General features: G+C 32.2%; 1 protein-coding gene across 3 annotated transcripts; it reads right to left on the bottom strand.

Moving 5' to 3' along the window:
• Positions 1 to 4,780: 4,780 nt before the first annotated feature.
• On the bottom strand, positions 4,781 to 15,120 carry LOC120170250 (aspartic proteinase 39-like). Of its 3 annotated transcripts, XM_039178229.1 has the most exons (10): positions 14,625 to 15,120; positions 13,868 to 13,997; positions 13,480 to 13,727; positions 12,211 to 12,435; positions 11,154 to 11,316; positions 11,010 to 11,083; positions 9,809 to 9,899; positions 7,719 to 7,794; positions 6,351 to 6,422; positions 4,781 to 5,066 (listed from the first exon to the last, which is right to left on the bottom strand). In XM_039178229.1, exons 1-10 carry the CDS (start codon positions 14,861 to 14,863, stop codon positions 4,915 to 4,917), a joined length of 1,470 nt encoding a protein of 489 aa, XP_039034160.1. In that variant the 5' UTR covers positions 14,864 to 15,120; the 3' UTR covers positions 4,781 to 4,914. The 3 variants fall into 3 exon arrangements, with proteins under 3 accessions (XP_039034160.1, XP_039034161.1, XP_039034162.1); XM_039178230.1 differs by lacking the exon at positions 6,351 to 6,422; XM_039178231.1 differs by lacking the exon at positions 12,211 to 12,435.
• Between the last annotated feature and the right edge of the window lie 389 nt (positions 15,121 to 15,509).

Raw genomic sequence — 15,509 nt, 5'->3', positions numbered from 1 at the left:
ATGTCAAACTATCCAAATGTGAAATTCTAGTTAGCAGAGATGGTTTTCTTTGGCCAAGTTGTTTTGGCATAAGGTATAATAATAGATCCTAAGAAAAACTCATGTTGTAGTAGATTGGAAACTCCCAAAGAATGATCATGAAGTTTGGATTTTTTTGGGGCTTGTTGGTTACTATTGAAGGTTAATGAAGAACATTTCGATGTTAGATTTGCTGCTAACCAAGTTTTAAAGAAAGATGTGTATTTTTTTAACAGAGAAGGGTCAAGAGAGTTTCAAAATGCTAAAGAGGATTTTAATAGAGGCACCAGTGTTTAGACAACTTGAGTTAGGTAAGGATTATGCGGTTTTTACTGATGCATCTTCTATCGGCTTAGGAAGTGTGCTCATGCAAAAATGTAAGGTTGTGACATATGTCTCGATAAAGTTGAAGACTCACAAGAGGAATTACCCTACGCATGATTTAAAGTTGGCAGCAGTCGAGTTTGCCTTAAAAGATTTGACGCCATTATTTGTATGGTGAGCGGTGCTATAGTTGTGCTAATTACAAAAGCCTAAAGTACTTGTGGACTTAAAAAGAGTTGAACTTGAGACAGAAAAGATGGACAGAACCTTTAAATGATTATGATGTGATCATTGATTATATTCCAGGAAAGGCCAATGTTGTTACAAAGGTACTTGGTCAGAAATATTTTGTAGTTTTGCGAGCTATGGATATACGGTTAGTGTTGAATGAAAATGGAATTGTGGGCTGGATTAAAGATGAATTCGTTTTTTTTATTAGATCGGATAAGATAATTACAAAGGAAAGATGAAATTTCTTGATAAGAATTGTATAAGTTGAAAATGAAGAAATTAAGGACTTTTGAGGTCAGGTTCGACGGATGTTCGTATTATTGTGGGAAACTTTGTATTCCTGATGATTAAGAATTTAGAAAGATAGTCTTTTTGAGGCATTAAGTCTGTTGACTATGCATCCAGATGGAAACAAGAGGTACTAAGATTTAAAGAGTCGGTTTGGTGGCCTGGTTTAAAAAGAGCCATCATGGAAATTATAGCAAAGTGTCTGACGTACTATTATAGGAAAAGCTGAACAACAAGTATCTTCAGAATTGTTTCAATAAATCTCGATTCATGAATTGAAAAAGGAAACGAGTCACTGTGGGTTTTGTTACAAGGCTACCTTTAACACCTATCAATAAAGACTCAATATGGGTGATTGTTGATAGATTTACCAAGACAACTCACTTGATTTTAGTACGAGCATAGTAGTCGATGAATAAATATGATGAGATATACATGTAAAAGATAGTTTGGCTCCATGGAGTGCCAGTATCGACCATATCCGATAGAGATTCAAAATTCACTTTAAGATTTCGGAATTCTTACATAAAGCTTTGGGTACTCAATTGAAATTTAGTACGTCATTTTCATCAACAGACGAATGGTCAGTCGGAACATACTATTCGGATATTGGAAGGTATGTTGAGGGCATGTGTAATTGATTTCAAGGGATCATGGGAAAGATATTTTCTTTTAGCAGAATTTGCTTACAATAATAGTTTTTAATCGAACATCAAGATGGTTGTATACGAAGCTTTATATGGGAGAAAAGGTTGAACACCATTAAATTGGTTTGAGTTAAAATATCGAAATCTAGTTAACCCTAATTTAATGAAAGAAATGGATTATAAAATGAAAGTTACCGAAGATAATCGTAAAATAGCTTTCGATTGACAAAAGTCTTATGCTGATATAAAGAGAAAAGATATTGAATAGCAAGACGGTGATAAAGGTTTTCTGAAAATATCGCCTTTGAAGGAAGTATTGTGGTTTGTCCGATAATTATTGGACCTTATGAGATTTTATCAGTTAGTTTTGCCTCCCGAATTGGACAAGACCTATAATGTTTTTCATGTATTATTTCTTAGTAATTACCAATTAGATCCATCGCATGTTCTTATATTGGGGGAAATAGAGATTCGATCAGATTTGAATTATGAAAAAGAACCAATACGGATCTGGACTCAAGAAATTAAGAAACAACGTAACAAGACGAATCCTCTAGTTGAAGTGTTGTGGTAAAAGCATAAAGTCTTTAAATTCGATGACAAATTTTTCTTAAGGGGGAGAATTGTAATACCCAAATATCAGGCCAGTGACTATATTAAAAAGATTTAAAAATTTGGAGGGTTAAATTGAATAAATAGTAAAGTATAAGAAAATTATTTAGAAATTTTAAGACCAATTAGTATGAAAAGAAGAATAAGAGGGTATTTTGGTCCTTTAGATGGAAATGGATTTAAAATGCATTTTTAATAAGGTATAAAAAAGGGGAAAATGGGAAAAAGGAGAACAAGATAAGTTCTCTTCTTCTTCCTCCTAGTCTTGTGCCCTCTATAACCAAGGTAAGGGTTCTACAACACCGTTTTCCTTTCATTTTGGGTTTGTTCTTGAAAACTTAAGTGATGTGTAATCTTAAGGAAGGGTTAAAGAGGATTAAAACTAAGAAATTGATGTTTTATTTGAGATTGAAGAAAATGGGTTTTTGAGTGATTTGTTGAAATACGAGTTTTTATTCATGTTTACAAGTATATTTGACTTGTCAAAGAAGTAAATAATATATTAGAAGCCTTGGATATAATTAAAAACATGTTAGAAAGAATTAGTATGATTCGTAGTTTGAGATGTTCTTTGGATAATTTAGATGTTATAAGAAGCTAAATGGAGAAAAGTTAGTTGGGTTAAGTGATGTTAAATTTAAGTGTATTGTTTGAGGTAAAAGTAAGAGTTTTAAATGAAAATTTAGTAAAAATCGAGCTGAAAATGGAAAATCTAGGTAAGGGTTTTGGTACTGGAAGAACATTATTGATTCTATAGATTTAAATTTGAAGAATTATGATTTACAGTATCGATACTGATACAATTTAAAGGAAGGTATCGATACCATGGAATACAAAATGTAGAAATAGTATCAATACTGAAAGGGGAGTATCGGTATTATAATATATAAGTATCGATACCATGATAGGGGTACTGATATTATTGAATCTGGAAACTTTAAGATATGATGAATTTTCATAGAAATTGAATATAGAAGTACTTTTAAGTATTTTTAAAAGTACAAATGTTAAAGAAGTATACTAACATTTGGTATGGTGTGTGTAATTAATGGATGCTTGTGTAGATCGTAAGCAAGCTCCCGAGTCAAGCAATAAAAAGGGCAAAGATAAAGTTGTCAAATAGTTGTACATCCTTAAAGCATATTAACGAGGCATACCAGGTGAGTACATTTATTGTATTTATATGAGATGAGGAAGATTCGCAATGAGTCAAATTAGATTGTTTTAATTTAATGTATGTTTTACAGTATTTTATATATGTTTAGAATGTGTATGGAATTGACTATTATGAACACGTTTTAGAGTATGAACTGCTCTAAAATGAATGAATAAATGAAAATGCATAACGGTGCATTATAGGCAAGAAAGGATGTCATAAATGAAATGCATAACCGTGCATTATAGGCATGAAAGGATTCCATAAATGACATGCATAACGGTGCATTATAGGCATGAAAGGATGCAATAAATGAAATGCATAACGATGTATTATCGGCATTAAAGGATGCCATAAATAAAATGCATAACGGTGTATTATCGACATGAAAGGATGCCATAAATGAAATGCATAACGGTGCATTATCGGCATTAAAGGATGTCATAAATGAAATGCATAACGATGCATTATAGGCATGAAAGGATGCCATAAATTAAATGCATAACGGTGCATTATCGACATGAAAGGATGACATAAATGAAATGCATAACGGTGCATTATCGACATGAATGGATGTCATAAATGAAATGCATAACGGTGCATTAATGGGATGAAAGGATGTCGTAAATGAAAATGTATAACGGTGCATTATAGGCATGAAATGATGTCATAAATGAAAATACATAACAGTGCATTATAGGCATGAAAGGATGCCATAAATGAAAATAAAGAATAGTTACTAAAGAATAATAGGGGAAATATACATAAATATAGGTGTGTTGGACATACTAAGAATAAGAAATGCATAACGGTGCATTAATAGGATGAAAGGATGTCGTAAATGAAAATGCATAACGGTGCATTATAGGCATGAAATGATGTCATAAATGAAAATACATAACAGTGCATTATAGGCATGAAAGGATGCCATAAATGAAAATAAAGAATAGTTACTAAAGAATAATGGGGGAAATATACATAAATATAGGTGTGTTGGGCATACTAAGAATAATTTCGATGATTGTATGAAAGAAATCGAGTTTAACTGAAAAGGATTTATCTGATCCAGATAGAGTATGTGATTTAGTTCGTCATTAAATAATCATGATATACTTATGTATAAATTGCAGTTTCTTTACAATATTATATCTCACTAAGTAAATACTTAACTTGTGTTGATTTCACGCGTAGGTAAAAACAAAAACTAGACGGGTAATAGGTGCAATAGCAACTATCATCAATCTAAGGTTGACATTAGTAACAGTAGTACAATCATGTTTATTTTGAAAAATTGATGGCTTGTAATCGAAAAAAGGAAAATGCTCTTAAATGTATTTAACGTAATAATTTTGGTAATATGTTTCAACGACTGTTTTATTATTGTACTAAAATGTTTTGTTTTAAATTTCGAAACAAAAATTTTATAGTTTTACAAATGGGTGAATGTTTTTACAAGTCATGTGACATCTATGACTTGTGTACAGAAACATATACGAGAAATGAGTGTTACAAAGTATATTTGCGGTATGTATATATTAATGAAACTGTTGTATCCGAGTTGAGGGGAAAAAGACCCACATTTTCACCCAAAAAAAATGGATTATGGTACAACAGAATCAATGAATGTCTGGTTCGAACCTAAGCTATAGAAGTGTTCAGTAAAGCAATTAGTATAGACAATAATGTTAGAATTCCTGCAATTCTCAAACTGGAACCTGAAGCAATATCATGTGCACCGATGGAATACTCCGCCCCCGAACTTTCATCCCTCACCTTGATGCTCGAAGAGCCTAAAAGTTAACCATAATGACATTTTAGAGAATCTAATTTCCAGATACCGCATTAAGTTCTTTCTCAAAGAAAAACTGATGCAATTAAAGCAAGACTAATTTGCATGCTCATATTAATGCTCGAAAGAATTTATAAGGAAGCTGATACATGCTTATGAGGACCGACATCTGAATGTCCATTTTCAATTTGTAAAAGCATTTATAAGGGTAAAGTACACAAATGGTCCCTAACTATAAGGCGTTGCTTTGTTGAGGCCCCGACTATTTAAAGCTACTAAATGGTCTTCGACTATAAAGCGTTACTTTGTTGAGTCCCCCGACTATTAAAAGTTATAAAATAGTCACCCGACTATTCATTATATTCTAAACTCGTCATTTTCCGTTAAAAAATTAACTGTTATCTAAGTTGGACATTATCATACTAATTGAGATATGATAGTCGTTTGAGATTATGAAATCAAATTTTATAATATCTCAATCAGCATGTTAACATCCATATCAGATGACCGTTAATTTTTTAATTGAAAATAATGAGTTTAGAACATAATGATTACTCAGGTGATCATTTTGTAAATTTCAATAGTCGAAGGACTCAACAAAGCGATGCCTTGTAGTCGATGGATCATTTTGTAACTTTTAATAGTCGAAGTACTCAACAAAAAAGTACTCTATAGTCGGGAGACCATTTGTGTACATTACCCTAATTTTAAATACACCAATAGCTAAATAATGATAAAACAAATTCATAAACTTAAGAAAAATCATGAGGGGTGCGTGTGTATATACAAGTGCTTTATAACACAATTTAATTTAAGATCCAAAAGCTTTGTTTTGAAATTCAAGTTACCAAACACAACTTCATATATTTCTTTTATAATATTGGTGTTCCTTAAGTCTTAATATCAACTTTTTTCTTTTTGAAAATTCACATTAAAATGATAAGAAATATATAAAATATAAGAACTTTTGGTACATAGAAAAATGAAATAGAATAAGGCTTCAAAAGTTCTCAAAATTGAAAGGTGGACATAAAGTTTTGAACAAAAGGAATAATTCTTACCAATTAATAACTATTAAACAAAAAAAAAAATCAAAAGTAGACCTATCCAAAAGACCTAGAGGAGATACAATCCTATCACACAAAATAATGAGCGAAGAATTAGGAAGCCAACATGTCTGAACATAGAAAATGAACAATGATAAGCAAACAACAACAAAAATAATGATAGTAATAATAATAGTTTCAACCTAAAAACAGGTAAAATTCTTCAAGAGGGTACTCACAGTTGTATTCAGTCCATCCAATGGTCTGATTTTCTATATCATATACAACCACCTTATTTGAAAGCACCAAATCTGCATTGTCGAGAAATTAAATAAATGAAAACTGCATCAAAAGCTTTCATGTTATATTATTAGATCGTTCCCTTCTTCATGGTGTAGTAGAAAAATAGATTAGATAAAATAAATTACAATGATTGTTGAATTGAACTTGTACTTTTTGTCAGTTTTTTTTAGAAACATCAATGCCATCGATCACATCAGAAACGTTAATAATATTATAGGTTGAGATGTGCAAGTATTATAAGAGCCAAATATGAGCAAAACCAAAATTATAAACCACACTTAAGAAAAAGAGAATTATGCAATGTAAAACTCATTTTCTTGTAGTCTTTGGAAGTAAAAGTCAAATAATGTTTCTATAGCAGAAATATGATCAATTGGAAAAAAAAAAGGAATACCAGAAGATTGCTGGAGGTGGAAATTATGTAGGTTTGGGTCGGTTGTCTACAGACGCAATTCATCCCTAATATGGGCCAGGTTAAGGTCATTCCCTGTTCAAATTTCTTTGATCTATGGAAATTCCAGTTTTTGGTTACTTCTAGTCATGCACAAAATTTTAAAGAAAGACAACCTAATTTAAGGCTTAAAAAAGGGTGGAAATAGGCACGACCGAAAATGTGATAAAAAGGCATAACATTTTAGGTTGGACGCAACCAAAAATGTGACATTCTTCATAATATTTTCGATTGCAACCTAAAATGTTACGAAGAAGGTCACATTTTGTGTTGCCAACCGAAAATATTATGAAGGTAATATTTTAAGTCGCAACCAGAAGTGTTACGAAGAAGGTCACATTTTATGTTGCATCCCACCTAAAATGTCATTTTTTACCACATATTCAGTCGCACCCTATTTTTTCCGTTTTTTAGTCTTAGATTTTAGGTTGTACCGCAGAACTACCGTAGTCATGCCAAGCAAGATTTTCTATAACTTGAGACCCTTTAGTATGATTTTGTGTTTTGAGCCATTTGGAATCTGGTTATATTCATAATGTTTCAGATTCAAGTTTCTTAGTGCTCAGAGTTTTGCTTTTGTGTTCAGCTTGAATTGGTTTGAGTCAAATTAGGGCTTTGTCAGGCATGCATTTTATGTTCAGATTATTTTTTCACTCGAACAAATGCCAATCTCAAGGTGAGCTTATGTTAGACTGTTACAGAATTACATGTTAAAATCCCTTTTAAAGTGCACAAAGTAGACCCTTAGAGAAAAGTATTAGCTTAAGATCCACAAAAGCACAGAGGCATTCCACTCTTATATTTTGCAAGCAATGCGACAAATGAGTTCAAAACAAGGAATTTAAGGGTATACCTCCCAAAAGAATTATATCTTTGCCATCTTTAGATTGCATTCCACTGTTCTGCCAACCAAAACACCAAATATCTTCCTGCAAAAGCCATTAATTGATATCTTAATGCAAAACCCACAATGATAACATAGATTTTTTTTAATTGACACTAAACAGATGTTGAAGTAAATTATCTAAACAAAAATGAAATTTGACTGCTAAGCTAGTAATTAAATGATGATGGTGGTGGTGATCACAATTACAAAAGCAACACATGTTGTTAGCCTTGTTAATTTGTTTGAATCTGGAAGAAATGAAAATGACGGACCAACAGTATGTATCGAAAATAAAACTCTATGCATCAAAGCTTAACAGTTGCTACAAGAGCATCGTGGAACATAAAGCTAAATAGTACATCCATCAGCTTATGTGCCCCCTTTGGTATGCTTATAAAAGTTACTTTTCGTGATACTTGATCATTCTTGTCATACCTACTTGTTAGTAGAGGTGTCCATGGACCAAGACCAACTGAATTAACACCTCAAAACCCTTGCCTCAGGCCTGACCCTGTGGCCCAGAGAGCCCAAAAGTATTAAAATAAAATATAAAAGAACTACTTTTATATCAACATCTTGAAATGACAATCCAGCTCAGTTGGTAGAGCACAAAGTTCTTAACCTTGAGGTCGTGGGATCGAGTCCCACGGAGGGCATTTCATAATTTGGAGATCTCCCACGAAAGCTGCTCTCAACCTGGTGTTGGGGGTAGCCTACTATCTTACCTCCCCCTTATCCCATTACATATGGGAATAAGGGTCAACTAATTTTTTTTTATATCAACATCTTAATAGTTTTAAATATTTTATAGAATTAAAATAATAATGTCTCTGGCTGAGGCTGGGCTTGAAAAGGCTTATGCAGGATCCAGTGCATCAGGCAGCTCAGCTTGTTGAAAGACCAAGTTGTTAGGTATACAAGGAAAATTACTTTGGGAAGAGAAAAGAAGCAGATACCTAACATTTCCAGTTATACTTCCCACTACTTTTAGTTAACTGAGAGAGAGGGAAGGAGAGGGAGGGAGAAAATCAAACTTCCAAGCAGTTATATCTGCCAAAAACCAGAAGCAGCAGCATCCTTGACAAACCGGTTTTCTATCCCTTTAATGATATCTCACTCCCTCAAGCTGCTAACTCCACCCTCCCATCTACTCAATCCTATCTCTTTCCTAGGTAATTTTGTAGTTTAATGTGTTCTGTTTGAACGTGTTGTCAACAAAGAACAGGCCTACAGCATAGGCATTATAAGTTAAAAGCTGCATTCTCAAGAGTGCCAGAACTTTTATTCGGTGATAAGTTAGAAAGCATATAATGGCAGTAACAACTTCCAAGTTGGAAGCATTGTCATAAATGGACTTAGCCAATTTAGTTTACTAATTGCTTCTCAAAATAGAAACTGGATGAAGTAACTGGATTTATTTTCTTTACTTTAATTCAATAACTCTAAAAAGAGAGCTTTGACGAAGTAATTGGAATTTTTTTTATCTGAAACATAGATATTTTTTTTGAATATTTTAAATAAAGAAGTGAATATCACTATAAAAGTTTCTGAAACCACTGCTTAACCACACTCAGTTTCAGAAGTATTATTAAAAAGTCAAATGGAGTTTTTTAGTAGGTCATAACAAAAAGGTGCTTAAGCAAAAGAAATATAAAATAAAAATCTTAAAGGTTGATAGAATCCTTCATAACAATTGATGTTTACCTACAAAATAAGCTAATGGTATATTAATATGGAAGTGGCAAAAATTGCCAGAAACAATAGGCCTAGTTAAATTCTGGAAGTTAACTCATTTTCATCTATAATGATAATAGACAAGAACCACAATTTAACATAAGTTACATGGTAAGACGATGACTATGGTGAGAACAAAGTTCAACATATGATACTTGAGCATAATATGAAGCTTTATGGACTAATAGTTAGTATTCTACATTAAAAATAAATGTTAAATGCCTAAATTGATTAGAAGTATAAGACTTCAAAATACCAACATATATACAAGGGAAAGGTGTAAACGGATCATAAAATGAATTAAAAGAAATAAGTTGACTTACACGAATTTGGAACAGATATTCATGGGGATAAATTCTTAAAATAAGGGAACCCTCAAAATGAAACTTCACAGTCGGAAATCCATCATCAACACTGCAAGAGCACAGGAAAGAAATAACAAAAAGAAACAGCAAGTCTCAAACAAAGTAATTAACAGAAACTGATGAAAGAAAAAGCCATTGATCAGTCCAACACACATAACTTGACCTTGAGGTAAAGAAATGGAAAAAAAAAACAAGTCAAACAAAATTTAAATCAAGACTTCTCCATGTCCCATTTTTACTAGATTATCAATAACGAAGCTTATGTTTAAGCACCAGAAGAAGCAATATATTACAAATCCCTCATAAGATTTCTCAGAAACAAGAGAGAGCAACAATTCTGAAAAAACAGAAACAACTGTGAAGTAAAAACATGTTCTTGACAAGTCAAAAACATGTCGTATATCTTTTTGACAAGAGTCGGATGAATACGATAATCATCAATGATTACAATTTTGCACTACTTCTGGAAGTCCCTAGAGATTTCAAGTTAGAATAAAACTTTTTAGTCATTCTGGTTCAAAATAAAGAAAATATGCAATAAACATGTGTTCTCATCTGACAACTTTCCCTTGGAAAATTCAGTCTTACACTGACAACTTTCCCTTAGAAAATTCAGTCTTACACAAGACAGCATTCACAATTTATTTATTTATTTATTTCTTATAGAGATTCCAAGTTAGAATAAAACTTTCCAGTCATTCTGGTTCAAAATAAAGAAAAATATGCAATAAACATATGTGTTTTCATCTGACAACTTTCTCTTAGAAAATGCAGTCTTACATAAGACAGCATTCACAATTTATTTATTTATTGTAGTTGTATCCTTGGTCAAATGCACATTCTTTATTGTTAGTATAGGGTATATAAGGAATAACACCTCTATTTGGAATTGTATATAAAATGAGATATAAGACTAGAATAAAATCAGCATAAATAGTTGTAAAACGCAAGCACCGTTGAAGAAAAATATTTATATGTGGTAGCAACAATATTAAAGCATGAAATAATCAAAATAAAGTGAATCTGGGGGGAAATGTAACATTTGGAACATCAGAAATTGCAAACATTGCACCAGATAGATCTATTATCCATATCACAAACAAATGATATGCATTCCTGACATCTATATTAGAGAGTAAAATTGCAGTAAGTGTCTTACTTTTTCAAATAGTGAAAACAAGTAAATTGGTCTTCTACAGAATACAATTGCAATGCAGGTTGCGGGGAGAGAATCTAATTGACAGAAGAGACAATATAATTAGTAATAGATAATGTCAAAACCAATGTAAGTATCGATGTTTACCTCATCCATTAGTGGTTCATAAATTGCAGGTGGAAGATATGCTAAAGTTGTACCACTATCCACTATTGTTCCTTTTTGATCTCCGCTATCAAAAACATCACTTGGAAGTTGTAATAGAGTATCACCAACCTCAATTTCCTTCATTACAACATTGTAATGTGCCCTATGATTGTCGATAAAAGTTTATTTATGAATTTATAAACCAAGAAACCTGATTGATGAAAGAGTAAAACCTTAAACAAAAAAGTTAAAAACTGCAAGGCAATCCATGAGTGGACTCCAAGTAAATAGCAAAATGGTTTAATTTGTCAATCATGATCTCCTAGAAATACTTTATTACTGTAGTACTAAAAAAACGCAGCATTTATGATGTTTCTAAAGGATGAGATGCACCGTAAACTTGAAAACTTTTTAGCTATGAACTAATCTATACTTCTCTCTTCCTAATTTAGATATGTTTCATTTGGGACAGAAGAAATTGATATGATTAATTTGTATTCAGTTTGACAAGCATAAGATGAGAATGACCGCAGACAATACAAAATGATACCATGTAACCTGTTTATCTGAGGGAGTATGAGAGGATGGATTTGAAATGGGTGTTTCAAATTTGCAACATAATAGAGATCTATAAAATCCTAGACTTGAGTGTAATCACGAAGGTCGTCTTCCAATATCATAGTCGATGTAAAGTATTATACAGCCAACAACTTGCAGTAGTTTGAAGGATATGAAGGGGGGTTTTAATGAGGCCTCTTATTTTTATCAAAAAAAACTTGCAGCTACTATTTTTCATTTAAAAATGCCAACTTGGAGACAATAGACTATATTTTAGACATTAACCTACGGGAAAAATAAACTACTATATATACTTGCTCAGTATTCTACAATAAAGAAGGCAAATATAAGTTTTATATCCAAGCAACCTTGAAACAATCTTTCACCTAATATTACTAAATCAGAAATAAGAGTGGATAAAGAAGAACAAAAAATAAAAAGCAAAATTAGGAACATAGATTAAAGAAAGAAGCTAAGAAATTTAAGATAGACTACTTACTGGTTTGGAACCATTGGTGTTGTTTTGACTTTTGGTGATACCACTTCACCAATTGCAAAGATTCCACCTCCATCATCATTATCAAAACAGTGTGCAAACATTCTTTTTACTTTCCCAGTAGCAGCTAATTGTGATATTATAGAAGAATTTGCTTGTCCGAATCCTAGAATCCCATCTAGTGCTTCACTTGATGATCCTAATTCCCCGGATTGTCTACCACCACACCTAACCAAAACATAGAAATTATAAACTACATAAATAACCAAAACTGTATATCAGCAGCAGTGCAACAGAATATGCTTCCTAGACAATGTATGTTCTACCCCTAGAACCAACAAATATCAGCAGACTGAACCCATCTCGAATCAATACCTCTAAAGAGCATCACCAACTTCTACTTCTTTTGACAAAAAACTTCTATTTTTACTTTTGGTATTAGGGGATGGTTCAATGTCACGTTGAACAACTAGTAGAGAAAGAAAAGGATGGGCACCAAAAATACAGGAAAAACTTAAGCAGAATTTTAAGATAAAAAATGAGAACGTCTCAGTCATAACTAATTCCGATAGCCAGTAAGCAATAGAAGAATGAGGTAGGAATACGGTCTCAATTAGTATGTCTTGTAATCTAGGTATAATAAAGTTATACACACCATACACAAGAGTTAATCAGTAATTAAATGTACAAGTGCAAAAAAAAAAAGATGAAGAAGAAAAGGTCTTGTTTAAAGAGGTTATATAAACAAGGAAAAAAATCCAGTCATAAATGTTATATACACTAATAATTTAATCCCACATTTTCTACCTTGTCTGGTAAGATCTTAACCAACAAGCAGAATTAATATTTCACCACAGCAGGCACAATGGTATCTTATATTAAAGCCAAACACTTGGGACCATAAAACCGGCTTTGTAAGCTATAGCCAGTGATAAGAGTGATCAATAAATCTATGAATATTTGATTAAGTCTTTAAGAATGAAAAGAAAACCACCCATCTATTTACAAAAAATAGACTTTTTTTAGGAATATGAAAAATTGAAAAATGTAGGAGAAATCATAGTTACAAACAAATGTTCCTAGATCAAACCTGAATGAAAACCAGCCTTAAATCAAGGCTATACTCAAGTGAATTACTAAACATTTAGCTTCCTAATAGACCAATGACCAATCATTATTATAAGGTACATTTTCATGAACAAGCATAAGCAACAATGGAAGCAAACTAAATTTTGTCCTGGAAAATTCGAATTAATCAGAATTCTAACTCACCCGAAAACAACAGTACCATTTGTTGATTTACTCTGAAGGTTACCAGTCACCTGCTCCAATTGTATGTTGTCCTTTACAAAGTATCCAGCAGTTGAACTTCCATCACCATAAACAACATTATATTGGCACTGAAGACTAGGCTTGCAACCAGGGAGTGGACCATCATATGTCGAAGTACAAAAGTCTTGATCACAATAAACCAGTCTTGAAGTGGAGGACCTCTTTGGATCATATAATGTTAATCCTAGCTGCAATAGAATAACGAAATGGTAAATATTTTCTCCAAAAAAAAGTGTCATAATTCAAAAACAACACAACAATTATAACTTTATAGTAGAACTAGAAAGTACTTGTGACAGTTACATATCTGGTTATAAAAGGAACATACACCAAGGTCACTTTTTGTGGGACACTTGTCACATCCAGCACAATTCACCCATAGAATGTCACTACCAGTATCAACTTGAACATAATACTCCTCTGATGGATTTCCTAATCCAATTTTAGCAAAATAAAGCCTGAAAAGAAAATGAGAAACAAATTAGATGGAAAGAAAATTAAATCTGCTTCTTTACATACCAAATAGAGCAAGTCAGCTTAATATAAAGCTACAATTATCTCAAGTAGGATGTGTTTGAAGTATCTTAGCTTTAAAAGTAATTATTAAGCATGCGTATTGGATGGAGTTAGAGAGCAATTAAGCATTTAACAAATTGCACCATGATACTTAAAACAGCTGAAAATTTTTCAACTATATAAAGATGAAACTGAAAAAGAAATTGATAATAAATTCAATCATACTTGACCCTCAAAAGAAGATATTTTCTCAAAGAAAAATCCTCCTTTTTTTTTTTTTTTGCAGCAACCGAGTCTCATGCAATAAGTAGTAAACTATAATTCACCATATTCATACATTAACATCAAATTTCAGCCAAACTAAATTTCATCTAGAAAGGAAAAATAACAATTCCCTTCACCTGATTCGATTTTACTCCAAAAAGAATTCCTTAAAGTGAAACATATAAAAGAATCCAAATATATATACATGGAACCAAATATAATCCAGGAAAAATAAACCCAGCAAAGGAACATAGAAATGCAAACAAAAGATACATAAAAAAACAAAAAAAAAATGAAAAGCTAACCCAGTTTCAGAAGGGTGGCCATTGCCACCTAAAGGGATATCCACATCGACAGTCGACAAAAGCCTACCATGACGACGCATATCATGAGCTCGCATTGCACTTAAATCCTTCCCTCGGCCTGCAAATTTACGTTTTACATTTAAAGTCAGGACGTTGCCTAAACAACCAGAACTCAATTCACCCACAACCATTGCCGCCACAATCACAACCAACAAAGATAATCTCCATAGATCCATCATCTCCACCAATAACAAATATCCCCCTTCCCTCTGTCTCTAATGATTTGAAAAACTTATTTTTTTTCCCAGTTTTTTTTTCCCATAAAATAGTAAATTTCAAAGAAGATTCAAAAGCATATGGGGCACAACGACAACGAGAGAGAAGTGGCAAAGACAGAGACCAAAACCCACAAGAAGTTGAGAAATGAGCGTTTTCAACGCCTATTCACGCGTCTTTTTCTGTAAAGAAGCTAAAGCACCACGAGGAGTACAAAGTAGTTTTCTTTTGGCTTAATGAAAAAGTATGAGACCAAATTGTAACTTTATTCATTTTAGCTACCTAAATTTTTTTTAATTTAATATAAGGGTAAACTACAACGGTGATTATTAAATTATGCTCAATAATTATTTTAATCATCGATATTTTAATTTAATAAAAATTATAAAACGTGTCATCACATGATTAGAGAATTATTTTTAGTTGAATAAATTTAATCACCCAACAACAGGTAAAAGGAAAAAAAAAACACATAGATGCTGCTCAAAGGTTTCGAACAAAGGACATTAGTCTGCAAGCCTTTACCATTGGGGTAAGGGCTCCTTTTGATAATCTGCAAATTCTTTTGTTTATTTTGTTTTAGATTATTTCGCACAAATACATATACAT

Source organism: Hibiscus syriacus, unplaced genomic scaffold (assembly GCF_006381635.1).
Source record: "Hibiscus syriacus cultivar Baekdansim isolate YM2019G1 unplaced genomic scaffold, ASM638163v2 tig00111774_pilon, whole genome shotgun sequence".
Classification (NCBI taxonomy): Eukaryota; Viridiplantae; Streptophyta; class Magnoliopsida; order Malvales; family Malvaceae; genus Hibiscus; species Hibiscus syriacus.
The sequence above is the reverse complement of the archived record's forward strand: the minus strand, read 5'-3'. Positions and strand labels throughout refer to the sequence as shown.

What these genes read in the sequence shown, in the direction of transcription:
- LOC120170250 (XM_039178229.1), bottom strand. Translation starts at nt 14,863, where the DNA reads ATGATGGATCTATGGAGATTATCTTTGTTGGTTGTGATTGTGGCGGCA. An exon ending in CCACAAAAAGTGACCTTGGT is followed by an intron (nt 13,728 to 13,867) that starts GTATGTTCCTTT and finishes ATTCTATTGCAG; the next exon opens with CTAGGATTAACATTATATGA. An exon ending in AGATATAATTCTTTTGGGAG is followed by an intron (nt 6,423 to 7,718) that starts GTATACCCTTAA and finishes TCGACAATGCAG; the next exon opens with ATTTGGTGCTTTCAAATAAG.